Raw genomic sequence first — 20,619 nt, 5'->3', positions numbered from 1 at the left:
AATTCTCAACCCATACCAGGGGTTTTTACATTTATACTTAATAGGACCATGTATTGGGTTGTTTTCAAAAGGTAAATCTTCTATTTTGCTTATTTAAAATTAAGTTCAAAGCTACACTATAGGCTATCTGTAGTTTGCCCATCATGAGTATCGAAACTCAGTTTCTAGCGCTGTAAGACCGCAGACAAACCATTGTGTCACCGGAGGATAGACCCTCTGCAAAGCTCTATTGAAAGTATTGCTATGACCGATTGTTATTTTGAATCAAGAATTATCTTTTTATTAACCTATGTGTTTTCTAAATATAAATTTTAATTTCGATTAATAAAATATTTGATAGAAATGAAGGATAATATAACTTAGCGCATCTGCATTTTCAAATATTAGTGTTAACTACTTCTTTATCAAAAACTGCGGGGCTCGGCATGGCCAAGCGCGTAAGGCGTGTGATTCGTAATCTGAGGGTCGCGGGTTCGCGCCCGCGTCGCGCTAAACATGCTCGCTCTCCCAGCCGTGAGGGCGTTATAATGTGACAGTCAATCCCACTATTCGTTGGTAAAAGAGTAGCCCAAGAGTTGGCGGTGGGTAGTGATGACTAGCTGCCTTCCCTCTCGTCTTACTCTGCTAAATTAGGGACGGCTAGCACAGATATCCCTCGAGTAGCTTTGTGCGAAATTCCAAAAACAACAACAAAAACTGCGGTTATAATAAATTTCTTGGAATATTGTAGAGTTTTTTTTATTTCACATTTTTGTAATTAATAGCAATCCTGTTACTAATGATAGTGTGTTTGTTAGGGATTTATCAATGTTTTGTGTTGTTTAACATTGTAGATGATTATGATAACAATTAGTGAACCTGGGAGATAAAATTTATTCTTTAATAACACAAGAGACATAACAGCATGATAACAGGACCAAATACATACAGTATGGCTTCCTTCTATTCGTTGAGTTACAAAGAATTTGCAACACTTAACCCAAAAAAACATTTGATAGAGGGTTTAACAAAAATTTAAAATAACAAAATTAAATAAAGAATAGAAATATACAAGAAAAATTACATAGGAATTATTGGTTTTGAAGACATGGTAGGTGATGGAAGAGGGTATTTGGTAGTATGCCATATTTTATCCTTCTGGGTCACATTTATCTTTTAGTTTTCTGGTAGGGGAAGTAATGAAGAAATGGGGCTGATAAACCCATTCATTTAAAAAAAAAGTACTTATCTAATGTTGATCACTGCCAACTCTAAAAGCCAAGAGTTCACTACCTAGCATGCAACATTCACTCATGTTGCCGACAAACAATATGTATTGCTGCTATCGTAAGAATACATTGAAATAGCGTTATCCGGTTCCCTGATGCAACCAATGTGATTGCCAACCTAGTATTTTTAGAAATAAAAGGTTACCCTTAAAACATTAACACTGCTATTGACACCTATATTACCCGGTCTCTCGGCTACAACAGTTTAGTTGTCCCAAAAACAAGTTGACCTCTGTGGACCAGATACAGTTATCCCATACAGGATGAATGCTGTCAGGCAGGGCACTTTTCTGCAGGATCCTAGAACACTACAACATAAGATGAGTGTAATGCCATGTACTGAACGAATTATCGACAATACAATCATCTTTTCGCTTCTTCTTTATGGGTATTTGGGTATGTTGAAAAATTTGTACCCAGGAGGGTCAGGTGCGAAAAGACCTCTTTCTCCATCCCTAACTTTAATTCTCAGCTACTACTGTATTGAAGTTGTAGTGCTTGAGGACCAGAGTAACCCACATTTACTCCGGCCTTTTTCAGGACAATGTCCATATATTGTCTACAATTATTTTTTTAACCTATTTATATAAAAATATTTATAAACTATATATATAATACTCAATCTAAAAGTCTAGTGTTTGGTGACATGCTTAATTTCTTTCTTAAATATATATTCATAGGAGAGAAGTACTTAGGTCTATGTTCATCATGTACGTTGTATCTGTCGAGGTCACACAATAAATCATTTTTATGCCAATTTTTAGTAAAATAATTTAGTGTATTATGAAAGAGTCTATCGGATACCGTTTCTAAGTTTGCGTCCTTGTGTATGAATGTTGATGAAGTGCTGCGCGGTACCTTATATACTATGGTGATGATTGAATTTTGTATTTTCTGCAATTTGTTTAGTTGTTTTTGTGATATGTTTAACCAGGCTAGACATGCATATTATCCAATGAGTCTAATGTATGTTTTGTAGATTTTTATTGCATTATTAGAAGTGCCTTGATTTTTACCCGATAGGCTTCTTGCATAATTTGCTCTTTTTTTTAGATTCTAGTCAGTATATTGTTAGTATGCTGTATCCAAGTTAACTTGGTATCGTAGATTAATCCTAAAAATTTTGCCAAGGTTACAGTTTGTAAAAGTGATCCTTTAATGTATAACTTCGGTGTATATTTTTTCAGTTTATTTAATCTGGTGAATGGTATTACTTTGTTTTTCGTTATGTTTGTTTTTACTCTATATTTCAGACAATGTTCTTCTAAATTGTTCAGGACTGGTTGGAGGTTTGTTGCTACTATTGAAGGAGCGGGGGCACTTTTCCAAACCGCTACATCGTCATAAAATTGTGATGCAAAACCTAAGTTTAGGTCCAATAGCGGCATATTACTCACATACATGATAAATAAGATAGGGCTAACTACCCCTCCTTGCGGAACACCTGCCTCAGGTGAAAAAGACTCTTGAGTAGGCCCAATTAACATTGACTTTACATGATCTATTGTGCAAAAGTTAGACAGCCAACGAATAATTCCCTGGGGTATATTCATGTCCGTTAAGCGATATTGTAATCCGTGACGCCATATAGTGTCGAACGTTTTCTCAATGTAGAGAAAACAAGAGACAATGCATTCGTTCTTGTTAAAACTATTGGTAATTGCTTCTGTTAACCTGATTAGTTGGTCTGTAATTTGTCTGGTGGTAATTGTTTGGTTTATTTGCTGGCTTTTCTTCTTTTTGGAGCATCAAAATTACAGCTTGCTTCCAAGAAACAAAGATATATCCAGTTATAAATGATAAGTTAAATTAAGCTGTTAGGTGTTCATATAATTTCCGAGTACCGTTGTTTAGGAGGATGGCTTGTATTCCATCTTCTCCAGGTGCTTTGTTTTTTGTGTTTTTGATATCTATTTATACTTCCGTTACAGTTATATCTTTTATCAGTTGATGAGTGCTCCAGTCTGTTGTTTTATCTGGTATTATTAATGTGTTTATTGTGTTTGATGGCAATTTTGGTATGTGCTGTCTGGTTCATGGTGTGTTTTGAACGTGTTTTCCAGGTGCTCTTTAAATATCCCTGTTTTTTCTAGGTTAGTGTAAGCTGTTTTGCCATGTGATTCTAGTGGTAGGTACTCTTTGTTTGTTTTTCCTGTGTTTGTATATCTTTTCAAGTGTGTCCAGAATTGTTTATGCATCTGTTTTATGATTTAATTGTGAGCAGAAGGTGTCCCAACTGTCTTGTTTTTGTTATCTAATTTGATTTCTTATAGTATTAATTTGTGTTTTTAGTGTTGGATTTTGATTTTGTATGTACTGTCTGCGTAGTTTTCTTCTTTCATTTATTAGGTGTATTATTTCCTGATATGGTTGCTATATGTGTGTTGATGTGGAATGTTTTTGTTTTGGTATTGTACTGTTGGCTGCACGTAATAGGCCCTCAGAGATTATATGACTATATTCATCTATATCTATTGCGTCTGCTGTATATTTAAGTATTTCCGTCGGTAAAATTTGGTCTGATTAATTGAAATTCTGGCCAATTAGTTTTTTTTATAATTTAATTTATCATTTACTTTAATTTTGTTGAAGTGAGGGATGAGATTGAAGATATACCAGACTGGAAGGTGGTCATTATCCATATCGTGACCAACTGAAAAGTTTACGAATTTGAGACACATATTATACGAGCACATGCATAAGTCCAGTATTTTACTGGTGCCGTGTGCATTAGAAATATGTGTCGGTGCTGAATCATTTAGTTGAATCATATTGGTTTAGGTTAGAAATTTATTCAGATTTTACCATTAGAGTTTGTATATCTACAGCTGAAGGTGATATGTTTACTATTTAGACTTCCTGTAATTACGATATTGGGGTTATGATTATATATCCTGTTTAATAGATTGACAACTAATACTTTGTTAGCAGTAAATGTCCGCCACTGTAACTTCGGTGTTATTTTGACTTCTTATATCTACTGTTACTGATTCATTTGAGGAAGGTATTCTTACTTCCTGAACTATAAGTTCAGTTTTATACAATAATAAAACAATTTTATTATTTTTTTTATCCTTTCTATCTTGCCTGATCATAGAATATCTTTTTACTTTAAATCTATGGTGATTATAGAGTCCTGTTTCACTAATTACAAAGACATCTGGTTTCATAGTCTTGGTTATATCTTCAATCTCATGTTTCTTGAAAGCAGAAGCACCCTGGATATTGACGTGTAATAGTATGAATTTACCTACGATTGATGGCTAGGTGGGTTAAGGCGTGCGACTCGTAATCTGAGGGTCACGGGTTCACATCCCCGTTGCACCAAACATGCTCCCCTTTTCAACCGTGGGGACGTTATATAGTGACGATCAATCCCACTATTCGTTGGTAAAAGAGTAGCCCAAGAGTTGGCGGTGGGTAGTGATGACTAGCTGCCTTCTTTTTAGTTTTACACTGCTAAATTAGGGACGGCTAACGCAGGTAGCCTTCGAGTAATGAGTGCTCCAGTCTGTTGTTTTATCTGGTATTATTAATGTGTTTATTGTGTTTGATGGCAATTTTGGTATGTGCTGTCTGGTTCATGGTGTGTTTTGAACGTGTTTTCCAGGTGCTCTTTAAATATCCCTGTTTTTCTAGGTTAGTGTAAGCTGTTTTGCCATGTGATTCTAGTGGTAGGTACTCTTTGTTTGTTTTTCCTGTGTTTGTATATCTTTTCAAGTGTGTCCAGAATTGTTTATGCATCTGTTTTATGATTTAATTGTGAGCAGAAGGTGTCCCAACTGTCTTGTTTTTGTTATCTAATTTGATTTCTTATAGTATTAATTTGTGTTTTTAGTGTTGGATTTTGATTTTGTATGTACTGTCTGCGTAGTTTTCTTCTTTCATTTATTAGGTGTATTATTTCCTGATATGGTTGCTATATGTGTGTTGATGTGGAATGTTTTTGTTTTGGTATTGTACTGTTGGCTGCACGTAATAGGCCCTCAGAGATTATATGACTATATTCATCTATATCTATTGCGTCTGCTGTATATTTAAGTATTTCCGTCGGTAAAATTTGGTCTGATTAATTGAAATTCTGGCCAATTAGTTTTTTTTATAATTTAATTTATCATTTACTTTAATTTTGTTGAAGTGAGGGATGAGATTGAAGATATACCAGACTGGAAGGTGGTCATTATCCATATCGTGACCAACTGAAAAGTTTACGAATTTGAGACACATATTATACGAGCACATGCATAAGTCCAGTATTTTACTGGTGCCGTGTGCATTAGAAATATGTGTCGGTGCTGAATCATTTAGTTGAATCATATTGGTTTAGGTTAGAAATTTATTCAGATTTTACCATTAGAGTTTGTATATCTACAGCTGAAGGTGATATGTTTACTATTTAGACTTCCTGTAATTACGATATTGGGGTTATGATTATATATCCTGTTTAATAGATTGACAACTAATACTTTGTTAGCAGTAAATGTCCGCCACTGTAACTTCGGTGTTATTTTGACTTCTTATATCTACTGTTACTGATTCATTTGAGGAAGGTATTCTTACTTCCTGAACTATAAGTTCAGTTTTATACAATAATAAAACAACTTTATTAATTTTTTTATCCTTTCTATCTTGCCTGATCATAGAATATCTTTTTACTTTAAATCTATGGTGATTATAGAGTCCTGTTTCACTAATTACAAAGACATCTGGTTTCATGGTCTTGGTTATATCTTCAATCTCATGTTTCTTGAAAGCAGAAGCACCCTGGATATTGACGTGTAATAGTATGAATTTACCTACGATTGATGGCTAGGTGGGTTAAGGCGTGCGACTCGTAATCTGAGGGTCACGGGTTCACATCCCCGTTGCACCAAACATGCTCCCCTTTTCAACCGTGGGGACGTTATATAGTGACGATCAATCCCACTATTCGTTGGTAAAAGAGTAGCCCAAGAGTTGGCGGTGGGTAGTGATGACTAGCTGCCTTCTTTCTAGTTTTACACTGCTAAATTAGGGACGGCTAACGCAGGTAGCCTTCGAGTAGCTTTGCGCAAAAAACACAAACTTACGATTTTTTGAATTCATGATATATGTTACGATCTGTGGTAGGTACTTATGGATGTTTTTCATGAATATTTTAATGACTATTTCTATTAGATTGTTTACATTATTAGGTTTTGTGTATTTGACCATTATTTCAGAAAAAGCAGATGTAATAGCATCAGTTAATGTATTTTGAATGTTTGCTGGTGCAGGCTTGTGTGAGTCTTCGGTAGTTTTAGGTAAATTTTTACTAGTTATTGGTGGTTTTTTCCTGACTGATGCAGCATGCGAGTTTACTTGTTATTTATGGTTGTGGTGCATGCTATGTTTTCATTTTCCAGTAGTAGGTGTTTTTTTTTTTTTTTGTTCTTTATTTGTACGTGGCGTAGACTTGCGTGTTTTGATTTTTAATTTCTATATACGTGTTTTAATTGGTTTATATTTTTCGCAACCTTTATAGTTTGCCGTGTGTTGTTCTCCACAGTTGCAGCATTGTGATATGTGATGACTTTCTACATTGCCCACACAACGCACAGTTTCTTGGCATGCTGCTGCTGCTAGCCCAAACCTTTGGCATTGGTAACACTGTATTACCACTACTGAGAGCGCTTTGGTTTGTTCCACTGTGTATTGTTAATACTACAGAGTAAAACTATTATTAATGAGTTGCGATACGTCCTGAGTGTTCTTTGCATCTACTTTAATGGTTTTTTTTTGTAAAGTTGGAGATTATTTGTTCAACTGTATTCAATTATATATTTTGTTGTGTTAATGCTTGTTTTATGTCTTCTACATCGATGTAGTAGTGAAATTCCCGGATGACAAATGATGTGGGTGTTGACCTATAAGTGTATCGTCATGTGACCTGTTTTGCAAGCGTCTGGAGGCCATTCTTTTAATAGTCTGTATAAGTCGGGGGGTTCTTGTCAAACACAAAATAAGGTATTTGAACTCTGGACCGTTAGATTAAAAGCCTAATACTTTACTGACTGAGCTATCCGTGATATTACAAGTTACTCCTCTAAGGATGCATTCAAAATTATGCACTCGTTCTGAAATAGTCCATGTGTTCTGTACGCTATCCACCGCCTCGTCCAATGATATTAGTTTCCTAATTATGTACTCTTAAGTTTTAACGGGTTACAACCGTTACATGAAGTGAGAATGCAGTTGATAACGTGATTGTATTGATAAACTTGTCTAACTTCTTACAAACAAACAAACAAATCTGTAGCTATGTTTCATTAAGCTTTTTTTTTTAATTACAGTTTCATATTAAATATTTGAGAAATACAATTTTCCTGAAGTATTATAGTAATTTGTCTGTCTTTTACTTTATTGTACAATAGAAGTTGTGCTTTATAAAATCAAGTTTCTTTGATTTTGAATTTTCGCGCAAAGCTACACGAGGGTTATCTGCGTTAGCCGTCCCTAATTTAGCAGTGTAAGACTAGAGGGAAGGCAGCCAGTTATCACCACTCACCGCCAACTTTTTTACCAACGTAAAACCAATAGACTGCCACATTATACTGCCCATACGGCAGAAAGGACGACCATGTTTGATGGGACTGAAATTCGAACTCGCAATTCTCGGATAACGAGTCGAGTGCTTTAACCACCTGATTATGCTGGGCCCAACAACAGTGACCTGTCATTCAAAGTTTTGTAGATATAGGATAACACATCAAGCACTATGTTCGACACTTTGAAAATTTTCTGATATTTTTATTTAATGATAACTGAGGTATAATTCGAAAACTTGTACACATGTTGAAGAAAAAAAATCTGTAGTATATGGTAGCGGCACTCATATACTGGTTGGTAGTGCAGTGTATTTCATTATATTTTGTATAGCTAGTTGGTTGGTCTCAACGCCTCTCTTACATTGACATCAGGTGTAGTATAAAAACAGTTCTTTTATTTGAATGTTCTTAAACACAGATGCCTGAATTATGAAGACTATTAAACCTTTTTGAATAAAATATGCCCAATTAATTTTAGAATTAGCTCAAATATTACTGAAATCATAAACTGTTTTAAGAAATAAAAACTTCATGTTATGTTTTTTCTCTCTCTAACATATACATAGGATGTAGGTTGTTTTGGTTTACACATAACTATTATGCTGTGAAACTAGATAACACCACATTCCCCGCTAGTACAGCAGTAAGTCTACGGGTTTACAATGCTAAAATCAGGGGTTCGATTCCCCTTGGTGGATTCAGCAGATAGCCAATTTGTGGCTTGGTTATAAGAAAACGCACAGATAACGCCCACAAAATTTTAGTTTGATGTTCAAAAACATTGCGAGCAAAGTGATTTATTTCTTGGGTTTCTGGTGTCCCACACCCTATCAATATTAAATTAAAAACAGTCCTTAGAAAAACAATTCATTAACAGCGAACTTTTGTATTTCAATAAAACAATGAGATAACTATCTTTAGGTAAAATATTGAATCATGTTTTATGAAACATATTTTTAGTGAACCACTACTGAATGAGAATATTTTAATCAAAATTGCACTTTGTTTTATTTACACTGCCAAAGAAAATAATTCATAAAGTTCTTAACACATTACATACTTTAGTTTTGTAAAGTGTAGTTTTTATGTCACTTTTTGATATATTGGTATCACTTAACTGATGTTGTTCAAGTGCTGAAGGAAGACACCAACAAGGTTAACGTTAAAATTACATAAATATTTATTTCAATGATGTGGTTTTGATGAATATCAAGTCAAACATGTTTTCAAGAATCTATTCAAAACACAGTACAAAAATGTAATGCATAAAACATGATTCTGTTTAACAAGCATCACCTTTCTCTTATTAAGTATAAAACAGCATGGAAAATAAGTACGCTGATCACAAATGTATACAGAAATATTTCTCAAAAACAAACAACAAACTGTTACTGAAAGAAAAATATTTGCTCATGGTATACAGTATTTTACAATGTATGTAATGTGTTGAAATTAGGCCTAACATAAAATCTTTTACGAAGGTATAATGGTACAACTGTCAGTAATTTTGTTCTGGAATATGATTGTATTTTAGTGCTATTACATCTGTGAACACAAAAGATAATTTGAATAAATCAGGTAACTCTTTGTTGGTAACCATTATCTTTACTTTTTACTTTAACCCTAACACTCTGGTGCATCAATCTTATTTTAAAAATACTAGCCTCTTTGTTTCATGAATATCTTTTTTATTATGAACTACATTCTTTTATTCTAACTTGAAAATAATTACATAAGCTAATTACATGGTTGCTTTACAAATGTTTATTGATTTTCTTTTAGCTACTTAAATAAATACACTCTTAATCCTTTGTGGGTGAGCTTTGCTTGACAGTTAACATCCTATTTAGTTTAATCAAAGATAAGTATTTGGCAAAGAAAGAGTTACACCCTAATTTAGTATTGTATTACAGACTGAGTTCTTTGAAGATTTTATTTTAAATAAATTAGATAAGAGTGGACGTTCACTCTCGATATCCAGCAACTGTGATCTATATTATTTTGTAACATTAATCAGGGTTCTCTGCAGAAACCAAAATGAAATTCAATCTACTTAAGTGACATGATACTGATGTGATTACCATTTGGAAAACATGTAATGAAAAGTACATGGTTTAACTTTGTTTTCGTTGAAATTTGCAATATACACGAGAAAGTAACATGAAACATTGCAGCTGGAAACGTCCAAGTTTTAAATACAAATGTTTTTTGTAAGTTTTGATTTGCTGTCGATGTACAGTACGTGAATAAAACTTGCATGATGCAAGTGAACAAGATGATGCTTGTTTGGCTCAACATGAGCAGAGAGCTGACCTTTGACACTCTTATCCTGGATTTATCATCTACACATTAGATCAACCTCACAAGTGTGTAGTCATCACTAAAAATACGTTATCTTTATTCATAATCTGCAAGAGAAAACATCAGGTTTATAATTTCATGAGATACAAACATAGTTTTTTTTTTCATTCTCTGATAATATGTAAAACAATAAATTAACTGACATGCATTATAAAATTCTTTTGTTTTTCTTTTATACTATCCCACTAAACAGGACAAAGAAGACAGATCATTCCATTATTTACAGATAACTGCTAAGTTGAGAAACTGGATAATTGCATGTATGCACTGTATGTGTTTTACTTCATTTTTTCAAGTATAAAACACTTATTTAATGATATGGGAAGAGCTAGCTACGTCAGATATCTTAGTCTAAAGCACTTACTCACTCTACTAATTTGCATATTAAATACAGTTTGAACACACTCCTAATTTTATTTGAACTAACAATTTATAACTTAATACAATTATTATTTTGAAATAAATACACCAATCAGTAATTTGTATGCATGGAAACTAGCATTAAACTTATGTCCAATGCAATAAGTGGTTTCACTGAAAAATGCTTATATCCCAAAAGTAAAAACCTTTACACACTGATGCATATGACATTGAGAATATTAACAGAATCTTAAGTAACAATGGATTCTTTGCCATTAATGTATTCACAAGGTTACAAATGTACAAAAAATACAAATTTAACCAGTGGTAATATTTAAACACATACAAAATGCCAAATTATTAAAAATTAGTTATATTACTTTGAAGATATCAGTTGGCAAAATGATAAAAATACTGAATTTTACAATATACACATGTGAAGACAAATTTGTGAGTCACAATAAAAAAAAAATTCAAATGTAAAAAATCTGGAAGTCAACTTATGTTACTTCACTCTATTAACCCTTTGACTACGGTAAACTTGCACAGAATTTTTGCAAGCCATATGTTGCATACAATACACTCTCATTCAACAGCCGGAGGTAGACCATTTGGAAACTCAGCAGTTATTGGTTTAAAGACGACAGGAAAAAAGGAAAAAGTTATGTAATTAAAATGCCAAGGTGTAATATTTATTCTTCATAAAAATAAAAAGATAGCAGTATGTCTGTCTTCAATTCATACAATGAAACATTGTAAAAGTTAAAATAATCTGAACATTTGATTATTAATTTTTATAAAACTTCTAAAACTAGTTTTTACAACAGTGAGCAAATGACCTATTCAAACATCTCTTATGTGGGGATAGTTCAGATAGTAGTTTTGTTTCTACTTCCAATAAAATCAAGTCACCTCTTCTCCAACACATGCTTTACGTTCAGTTCTAACATATTTACAACTGTTTACATAACTTCTTTTCTTTTTTCAAGAGTCGTAGTTGTCTTCTTCCGTGCTTGTATTAGCGTTACACATAGGTTCTACAACAGGAATGTTTGGTGGTAGGGGAGCAACAGCAGAATGTCTGATAAAAGTTAAAGTGTTTGACAAAAGTATAACTCAGTTTATTCAATAATAATATTTCAATAGAGACCTTTATCATAAGAAATTCTGTATCACTTCTAAGTGGAATAATGTTTTATAGCATTTCTTTAAAAGGAGAGAAATAAAAATTTCTTCCTGTCCTCAAAAGTTATATTGAACAAATACGTACATTACGATAGTTATTCTCTCAACAAATACACACTAACAAAACATTTTATAATACTACAATTACAGAAGATATCAAGATACTCTTAATTCTATCTTAAAATATCTAAGCTATGAAGAATGATTACCTCAGATCATTATTATATAACTGAAGCTGCAGATAAAAAAAATATAATTTTTATAAATGTCTATAAAAGGAATTTGAAGTTTTTTGTGTATACAACGTTTTTTGCTTAGATTTTCCAGATGTAAGAATCATTTGAGAGAGAATATTTTTTATGTGCTGGCTGCCCTGAAACCATATCACAGCCCCAGTTTTGGAACCCTTGATTTTAAGCAGTTTAGAATCTGTATATACAACATTTTACCAGTTTAGAATCTGTATATACAACATTTTATCAGTTTAGAATCTGTATATACAACATTTTACCAGTTTAGAATCTATATATACAACATTTTACCAGTTTAGAATCTGTATATACAACATTTTACCAGTTTAGAATCTGTATATACAACATTTTACCAGTTTAGAATCTGTATATACAACATTTTACCAGTTTAGAATCTATATATACAACATTTTACCAGTTTAGAATCTGTATATACAACATTTTATCAGTTTAGAATCTGTATATACAACATTTTACCAGTTTAGAATCTATATATACAACATTTTACCAGTTTAGAATCTATATATACAACATTTTATCAGTTTAGAATCTGTATATACAACATTTTACCAGTTTAGAATCTGTATATACAACATTTTACCAGTTTAGAATCTGTATATACAACATTTTACCAGTTTAGAATCTGTATATACAACATTTTACCAGTTTAGAATCTGTATATACAACATTTTACCAGTTTAGAATCTGTATATACAACATTTTACCAGTTTAGAATCTGTATATACAACATTTTACCAGTTTAGAATCTGTATATACAACTTTTTACCAGTTTAGAATCTGTATATACAACATTTTACCAGTTTAGAATCTATATATACAACATTTTACCAGTTTAGAATCTATATATACAACATTTTATCAGTTTAGAATCTATATATACAACATTTTATCAGTTTAGAATCTGTATATACAACATTTTACCAGTTTAGAATCTATATATACAACATTTTATCAGTTTAGAATCTGTATATACAACATTTTATCAGTTTAGAATCTGTATATACAACATTTTACCAGTTTAGAATCTATATATACAACATTTTACCAGTTTAGAATCTATATATACAACATTTTATCAGTTTAGAATCTGTATATACAACATTTTACCAGTTTAGAATCTGTATATACAACATTTTACCAGTTTAGAATCTGTATATACAACATTTTACCAGTTTAGAATCTGTATATACAACATTTTACCAGTTTAGAATCTGTATATACAACATTTTATCAGTTTAGAATCTGTATATACAACATTTTATCAGTTTAGAATCTGTATATACAACATTTTATCAGTTTAGAATCTGTATATACAACATTTTACCAGTTTAGAATCTGTATATACAACATTTTATCAGTTTAGAATCTATATATACAACATTTTACCAGTTGCAACCTAACAAATGCAACTCTTTCAAATGATGCCACCTAATAAAAATCTTATCACAAAGATAGTTTTGAATCCACTTTTTTTTCTTTTGGATAGACGTTAAGGTTTAATTTGTCATAAACATGAGTTACTGTTTACAACAAATAGGTGATACAGTCTACTTTTCTGTGGTAGCAGGAACAAGATATTACAAAGGTACTATTACATAATTACTTGTATATGAATACCTAAAGCTGCATACTATCTAAAAATTAACATCATATATTTTAATCAGAACTGTATGTATTCTCACACATAAACTTTTGTGTTACTAGACAATAATTTTTGATACCAAAGCTTCTAATTTACAAATTCCTATACTGCATAGTGATTAGAAAATTTTTTAAAAAGTATACACATTGCTTAATGTAGTATAACAATGCAACATACCACACATTATAACAATGTGAAAAACCTGTTCTTTAAAGAAGGTTTAAATCAATGTAGCTGTTTTTGAGCAATGAAAACTGGGTTTATTTACCATAATTAATAAACAGAACTTTAATAACAAAAACAAGGACTTAATTTTGTATTACAAATTTTATAATAAGCTGAGAAAGATAAACAGTGACTTACAAGTTATTAACCATGTAATATTCTGGTGGATTACTTGCAAGTTTCCAATGATGAGGCATCATCCTCTGGTTATTAAAAGTATATTCATCACTTGCTTCTCCAGAATCCTTACAGAAGAGTATAAATTAACAAAGTGAATTTTATTTAGAATTTTCAAAATGCTCATGGAGAGTCATACCTTTTACAACTAAAAGCAATTTTATATGAATTACACAAATGGATGTAGGTCATATTTCTATTTCAGTAAAAAATATTACCTATGTGCTACATACACTTAATGTGTCAAACACATTTTTGTATACTTAAATAAAGATCCTCAAAACATAAAATATATTGATAAGAACGTTCTCTACATGATAGTGTAAATGTGTACAGATACATGTTAAAAGTTAAAACAATTAACAGTTCTTTGGCACTCAGTAGGAATTAATAACATATGTAAGTATGATGGATGAAGACTTTACTATCCTGTTCCATAATACTCTTTTCCTTATATTTCTTTTACACCCCCCATTAGTTTCAAGAGCCTTATTTTCATTAGATAAGTAATGATCTAAGTTTTCATGCTGTTTTTTAATCAACTGTCAGTTATGAAAGACAGTGAGCAACTTTGCAGCCACGGACATCTTCAGTGGTTGTTTTTTGGTCTATATAGAATGTTTCTCCAAACCAACCTGTTTCCCTGAAAACATGCTGTTGGTTCAAGATAAAGACAATGTTGTTATGCAAACCAAATACAGGAGAGTACAAGTCTTCTCAGTACACTGAGGGAAAAAGATCCTTAGATTCTACAGGAAGGATGAAATCCTTCATTATTTTTATAGTCAAAGGGACAAAGTCTTGCTATAGAATTATCCTACTACATATGAACAACCTACAGATCATTATTAGTTTTAAAATTGTCCACAGCCAGAATGAAGTCAGAAGTTGACTCAAATTCAATATTAGTCAGACTTGTTTTGTAATACATATCAACTAATTATGCTTTATTGTGCACCAGATGAATACTTGTTTGCATCTTTCTTCACGTTGTTCTAGTTGCTCGTGTGTTGTTGCACAGAGAGAAATTCTTGCTTGATATCAGACAGTTTTTTTTACTGGTTTTCATTTATTTAACTGGTGGTACCACAGGCTGAAGCAGCTGAATCTAGTTTTACCAGTTTTAACAAATTTATGTTTCTCAACTTTAGCTGTCATGGAGTAACGTGACTATCGATTCTCAGATTTGAAAAGTCATAAACTAGTAATCTAGACATGTAATGAAAACTTTTTTCTATTTTTTGCAAATGTATACACAAATACTGATTTCAGTTCAACATACAAATAAAAAGTCAAAACAATACAATAAACGTTTAGTGTTATGACAAGTTACCAAATAAAATATATTTCTGAACAACTTCAGCCACAATTAGAGTCCTAAGTTTTGTTTTAAAGATCGGTTTAAAATTATATTATTCTTTAGAGTTATTCTGTTTCAGTATGATAGGAAATATTTTTTGCATATCAAGATGAGATAGGCTTACATACTTTTGCAGTCGCTTTGTCTACAAAACTGCTGTTTTTTAGGCCTTACTTGTCTAAGACTAAATAACTGCTTGAATGGCAAAGAAAATAACCAAACTAATATGTAAAAATACATAAATATATATTAATGAGCTTATTACACATATTAAATGAAGTCTTCTCATTACTTATTAAAAAGCTATGCTCATGTGTTCATGCTTAAAGTTAAAATCCATAATAATGGAACAACAACAACAACTTTACATGGATACATGTTTCACACTTTCATGTGCTCTTTTCAGTCCAACCTTGGAAAAGTGAATTCATCAAAACCTATATAAATTTGCTGTTGTTCTGTTTTTGTAATTGAAATTTTATTTTAAATGACTTTATACGGTATTGTATTTACCTACTTTTAGATAGATAAATATTTTTGATTGTTTTTTAGACAAACAATAAAATAACATCTTTTTTGTAGAAGTTTAAAGATGTAAGTTCATGTCAATACCATATATGAACATATTTTACTTACAGAAGCTACATAATCTACAGAAAGTTCATTTCAACACTGAAACAGTTTTATTCAGTAGTTTGTTCTGCACTGTTATAAAACACACCATACAACATGCGCACTTAAACAATGCACCTGAATATTTTAGAGTTAACAGAAATGAAGACCGAGGCTATAAAGGAATGATGCAATTGATATTGCTGAAAGTGTTGTTATTGTGATGTCACATTTGTTGTTAAGTAGAAAAACAGTCTTACTTCGTCACTGCTCATAACCTCTTCATCACTTGCTGTTTCAGAATCTTCTGCTGTTGACTGACTTGGTCCTGCACTGCCATCTCCACCTGTTCTGTGCCTTTGTCTACCTCTAAAAAGTAGAACCAGATAAACATTTTTATCCTACACTAAAATGTTTCAAAAGACACAACTAGGGCTCAAAAAACAAAGCTAATGAATCAATAAATTGCAGGTCAGTGTTGCATTTTTGCTATTAAAAATTAGAAGGCACAAGAAAAAAAATCCTAAATATATTTTTGAAAGGAAAATTTGCAGATTCTTAGTGTTAATATTTAATACACCCATGATAAATAAATTTCAGTGTTTCACTTGCCATTGTCATGATAATGAGATAACAATTTTATAAAGTTCAGATGTTTTTCTCTACTTTCCTTTTAAACTGGCTGCCATTAGTGCAAATGTTAGGCATATTAGCTTCTGAAAGGAAAATTTGCAGATTCTTAGTGTTAATATTTAATACACCCATGATAAATAAATTTCAGTGTTTCACTTGCCATTGTCATGATAATGAGATAACAATTTTATAAAGTTCAGATGTTTTTCTCTACTTTCCTTTTAAACTGGCTGCCATTAGTGCAAATGTTAGGCATATTAGCTTCTGCTGCTATCTGTATTTAAACTGTAACGTTTACAAATAAAAATGTCTGTTTGTCTATACCCAACCCTATCCGTACTTGAATAATTAATTTCCTCCGAGAAAACATGAACAGAATCAAGACTCGATAAAAGGAAAGAAGAAAAGCTGAATACAATGAAACACTTGTAAATTTTAGTGCATTATTATTCAATTTGTTTAAACCACATGGTGAATAACAGTCCCAGAAATTTTGAAAGCATGCAACTTTCAACAGTATTTACCCAATAATACACTGTTTCACAGGGAAAAGTGTCTGAAGATTAAACATTTGTGTAATCTAATGGTAAGTGTAGATCATTTAACATAATACACATCACACAATTATCAAAAACATGGTTTACAGGGCTGCTAGATGATTTCCAGTGATTTTGTTTTAAGACTAGTTATATCAAACAACATAAACATAAAAAAACACTTTTTTTGCTGATTTTAGGAATAGTTATTTCTATTCATTGTGTAAAATTACAAACAACATGACACGAAATACTCTGAACATTTTTCACATTTGTTGGGACAAAAAGCTGTTCAGTATTGAAATAACTTGTGAACATATTATAACAATAAAAGTAGTTCTTCAAACAGTCTATATCTCCATACAGCTGGTATGGGTATTAACACTTTTACTAATAAAGCAGATAACAATGTTTCAACCTTCCTAGGTCATCTTCAGGTTAATAAAGAAAATATATTTTTACTTCAAGTGGGTTTCTCGTCATCACAAATCTTCAAACAATCTGTTTGTTCTGCATCTTTATTTACATATAAATATAATATACAGTACTTCCTATTTAGTTTAACATAAATTCAGTGGAAGTAAAAAAAAAGTTAATATTTTGTGCCCCCCCCCCCTTTCAGGCGTTCTTGCAAAATATTTGATCAAGGCTTCCTTTATGGCTTTACCCCAAATGTATCTAATACTCTCCCATAAAGTTTCTTTGTGAGTAACTTGTATTTGTCAAGTTTTTGATCTATCAAGTCTCAACTGGGTTGAAAATGGGGCTCTGTGGGATCATTCATCATTTGAAATAACCCAACACCTCTTTCTTTCAGTAATTTCTGCATAGGTTGAATAAGTGTTTGAAGTTATTATTTTTTTGGTAGTATAATTCTTTACCAATAATAAGCAAAGCTCTGGGTATACCATGATGGATCAATGTCTGATGGTACTTGTGCTGGTCCATTATTCCATCTATTCTGCAAATATATCCTGTCACCTCAGGAGAAAAACACTCCCAAACCATCATACTGCCTCCCCCATGCTTCATGGCAAGTGCTATATGTTGAGGTATGTATCTTTCACCTTTCTTTTGCTGTATATACAATCTACACTTTGAACCAAATATTTTAAACTTGAACTCATCCATTCATAATACCCTTTTCCAAACATCAACAGTCCAGTTTTTGTATATTTCAGCAAATATTTCAGTCTCAATATCTGGAGACTGATGTAAAGGTTTTTTTAACCACTAAATGACCAAATATTCCATTCTCTTGGAGTATATATACACATATGCTGAAACCAATATTCAAAATTTTTGAACACTAAATAGTACCTATAACAAATAAATACAACACTGCTGCATAGCCACAATAAACCCTTGACAAACACTATTATTTACACCCCCCAACAGAAGGTATTTCCATTTTTCAGAAAAGAAATTACATCATCATTCTTCAAGTATATTATGTAACCTTGTTACCACATTTAATGGCAAACTAGTTAGTTGGAGTTTATGTAAACCTTCATTCATTATCATGTTACACAAACCTTATCCAAAAGTTCCAATGTTTTCTTCTTACATAATGTTTGTCTTTGCACAAAAAAGAAAATCGAATTTTCAAAGTAAAGTTCACACTCAATACTTTCTGTAATCATTCTAACTTTTTAGTGTGAATTTAGTTTTGTTATCCATTAGACAGCAAACATTTCCATAATACTGATTAGCAAGAAGTCGAGACAAGATTAGAAAATCAATCAATAACAAAAACTTCTGTTCAAACCAGTTTCTTACTTTTCAGATTGGTCACACACAGACAAACAAACTATATTTTTTATCTTGACCTCAACAGTGACACACTACTGAATACACCAGTTTCTGCCCAAATCTAGCATTTTTAAACTTCTGTGAAACAGTTAATATAAAAACTGTTACATGTAATTAAAATGCATTTGGTGTTCAAAATGATCAGAAACAAAATTGTGAAACAGAATATTTATATGTGATTACTAACATTTGTTATACAAAATAATTAAGACACAGTAATAGTTAATTTCAAATAATAATCATGTTACTAGTGGTAGTCTGAAATTTACTAGTGGAAAAAACAACAACTGGAAACCATTAGATAGTGCCTTTCCAAAGTTAGACCGAGGTCTGACTACACACGAAATATTTAAACACACCTTTTAGAGCAATTAAAGATAGTCCAACAAGTTTTTAGTTTAAAAGATATCACTGTGCTTGTTTGAAAACAAAAGTTATATTCACTGCAACTTATTTATCCAATAATTCTGTGTCAGAAATAAATGTCTCTAAACGTTTTAAAAAATATATAAAAATTATCCTGCACTGCGACAGTAGATTAGTAAAACTAGTAATTTTAAGCAGTCAGTACGAGATCAAACACATCTGTGAAATATAAAAAATGCATGCCAAAGTTCATAAAATCAGAAACAACTTAATATAAAGGAACATGGTAAAATGTAGAATACTTTTTATTTTAAGTACCTTGAATGACCAACTGCACAAGGAACTGTTTGCTGAGGTTCAATACCACCAGCTGTTGTCATTTCTTCTTCCATTTGAACATCAGGAATAGAAACAACCAAATCTTTTAGAAAATGGAGCTGGGAGTCAGCCATGATGCAGGCTTTCCTACAACATAGATAAGTTTCATTTTCTTCAGCTGTTTAAACGTGAATAACATAGCAAGTTCAATACATAGCTCAATCACTGTTACCCCATGGGTAATTTGTGTACCACAAACACACGCATTAATAGATTAATTACATATGTTTAAAAACATTTCTTCAAACTTAACTAGTCCAACATAATTGTCTGAATTTACTTTAGAAAAGTTTTTTTTAAAAAGTTTGTTAAATCATAAAATTCCTAAACATTTAACATGCTACTTGTGACTAGAAAACCAAAAAGTTGATGGTGCAGGCATATAAATAAATTATTAAGAATTAAAGAAACAAACATATATTTGGTGAATATAATCTCACTTTATTTCTTTCTGAATATAAATGAATTAGTCTATTAAGACTTAATAACTCAAGGATGAGTACTGTCAAAAATATTTATTGATTTGGAAGAGAATACATCACCCTCAATATTGTTATCTGGAAGTGAATACATCACCCTCAATATTGTTATCTGGAAGTAAATACATCACCCTCAATATTGTTATCTGGAAGTGAATACATCACCCTCAATATTGTTATCTGGAAGTGAATACATCACCCTCAATATTGTTATCTGGAGGTGAATACATCACCCTCATTATTGTTATCTGGAAGAGAATACATTGCCCTCAATATTGTTATCTGGAAGTGAATACATCACCCTCAATATTGTTATCTGGAAGTGAATACATCACCCTCAATATTGTTATCTGGAGGTGAATACATCACCCTCATTATTGTTATCTG

The 20,619-nt window shown here is 31.7% G+C and overlaps 1 protein-coding gene across 5 annotated transcripts in view; it reads right to left on the bottom strand.

Annotated features, from left to right (window-relative positions):
* Nucleotides 1-8,990: 8,990 nt before the first annotated feature.
* Nucleotides 8,991-20,619, bottom strand: part of LOC143229007 (uncharacterized) — a 38,598-nt gene continuing 26,969 nt past the window's right edge. For 4 of the 5 annotated variants that reach the window (XM_076460639.1, XM_076460622.1, XM_076460630.1 and 1 more), the window contains exons 4-7: nucleotides 19,694-19,840; nucleotides 16,289-16,397; nucleotides 14,018-14,124; nucleotides 8,991-11,636 (exon numbers count right to left, since the gene is read on the bottom strand). In XM_076460639.1, coding sequence (XP_076316754.1) covers nucleotides 11,540-11,636; nucleotides 14,018-14,124; nucleotides 16,289-16,397; nucleotides 19,694-19,840 — 460 coding nt within the window. In that variant the 3' untranslated portion in view covers nucleotides 8,991-11,539. The remainder of the gene's footprint in view (nucleotides 11,637-14,017; nucleotides 14,125-16,288; nucleotides 16,398-19,693; nucleotides 19,841-20,619) is intronic. The other variant, XM_076460658.1, reaches the window with a different exon arrangement.

The sequence above is a fragment of the Tachypleus tridentatus genome, chromosome 1 (assembly GCF_004210375.1).
Source record: "Tachypleus tridentatus isolate NWPU-2018 chromosome 1, ASM421037v1, whole genome shotgun sequence".
Lineage (NCBI taxonomy): Eukaryota > Metazoa > Arthropoda > Merostomata > Xiphosura > Limulidae > Tachypleus > Tachypleus tridentatus.
Note: the sequence above shows the minus strand (reverse complement) of the source record. Positions and strands in the feature narration are given on the sequence as shown.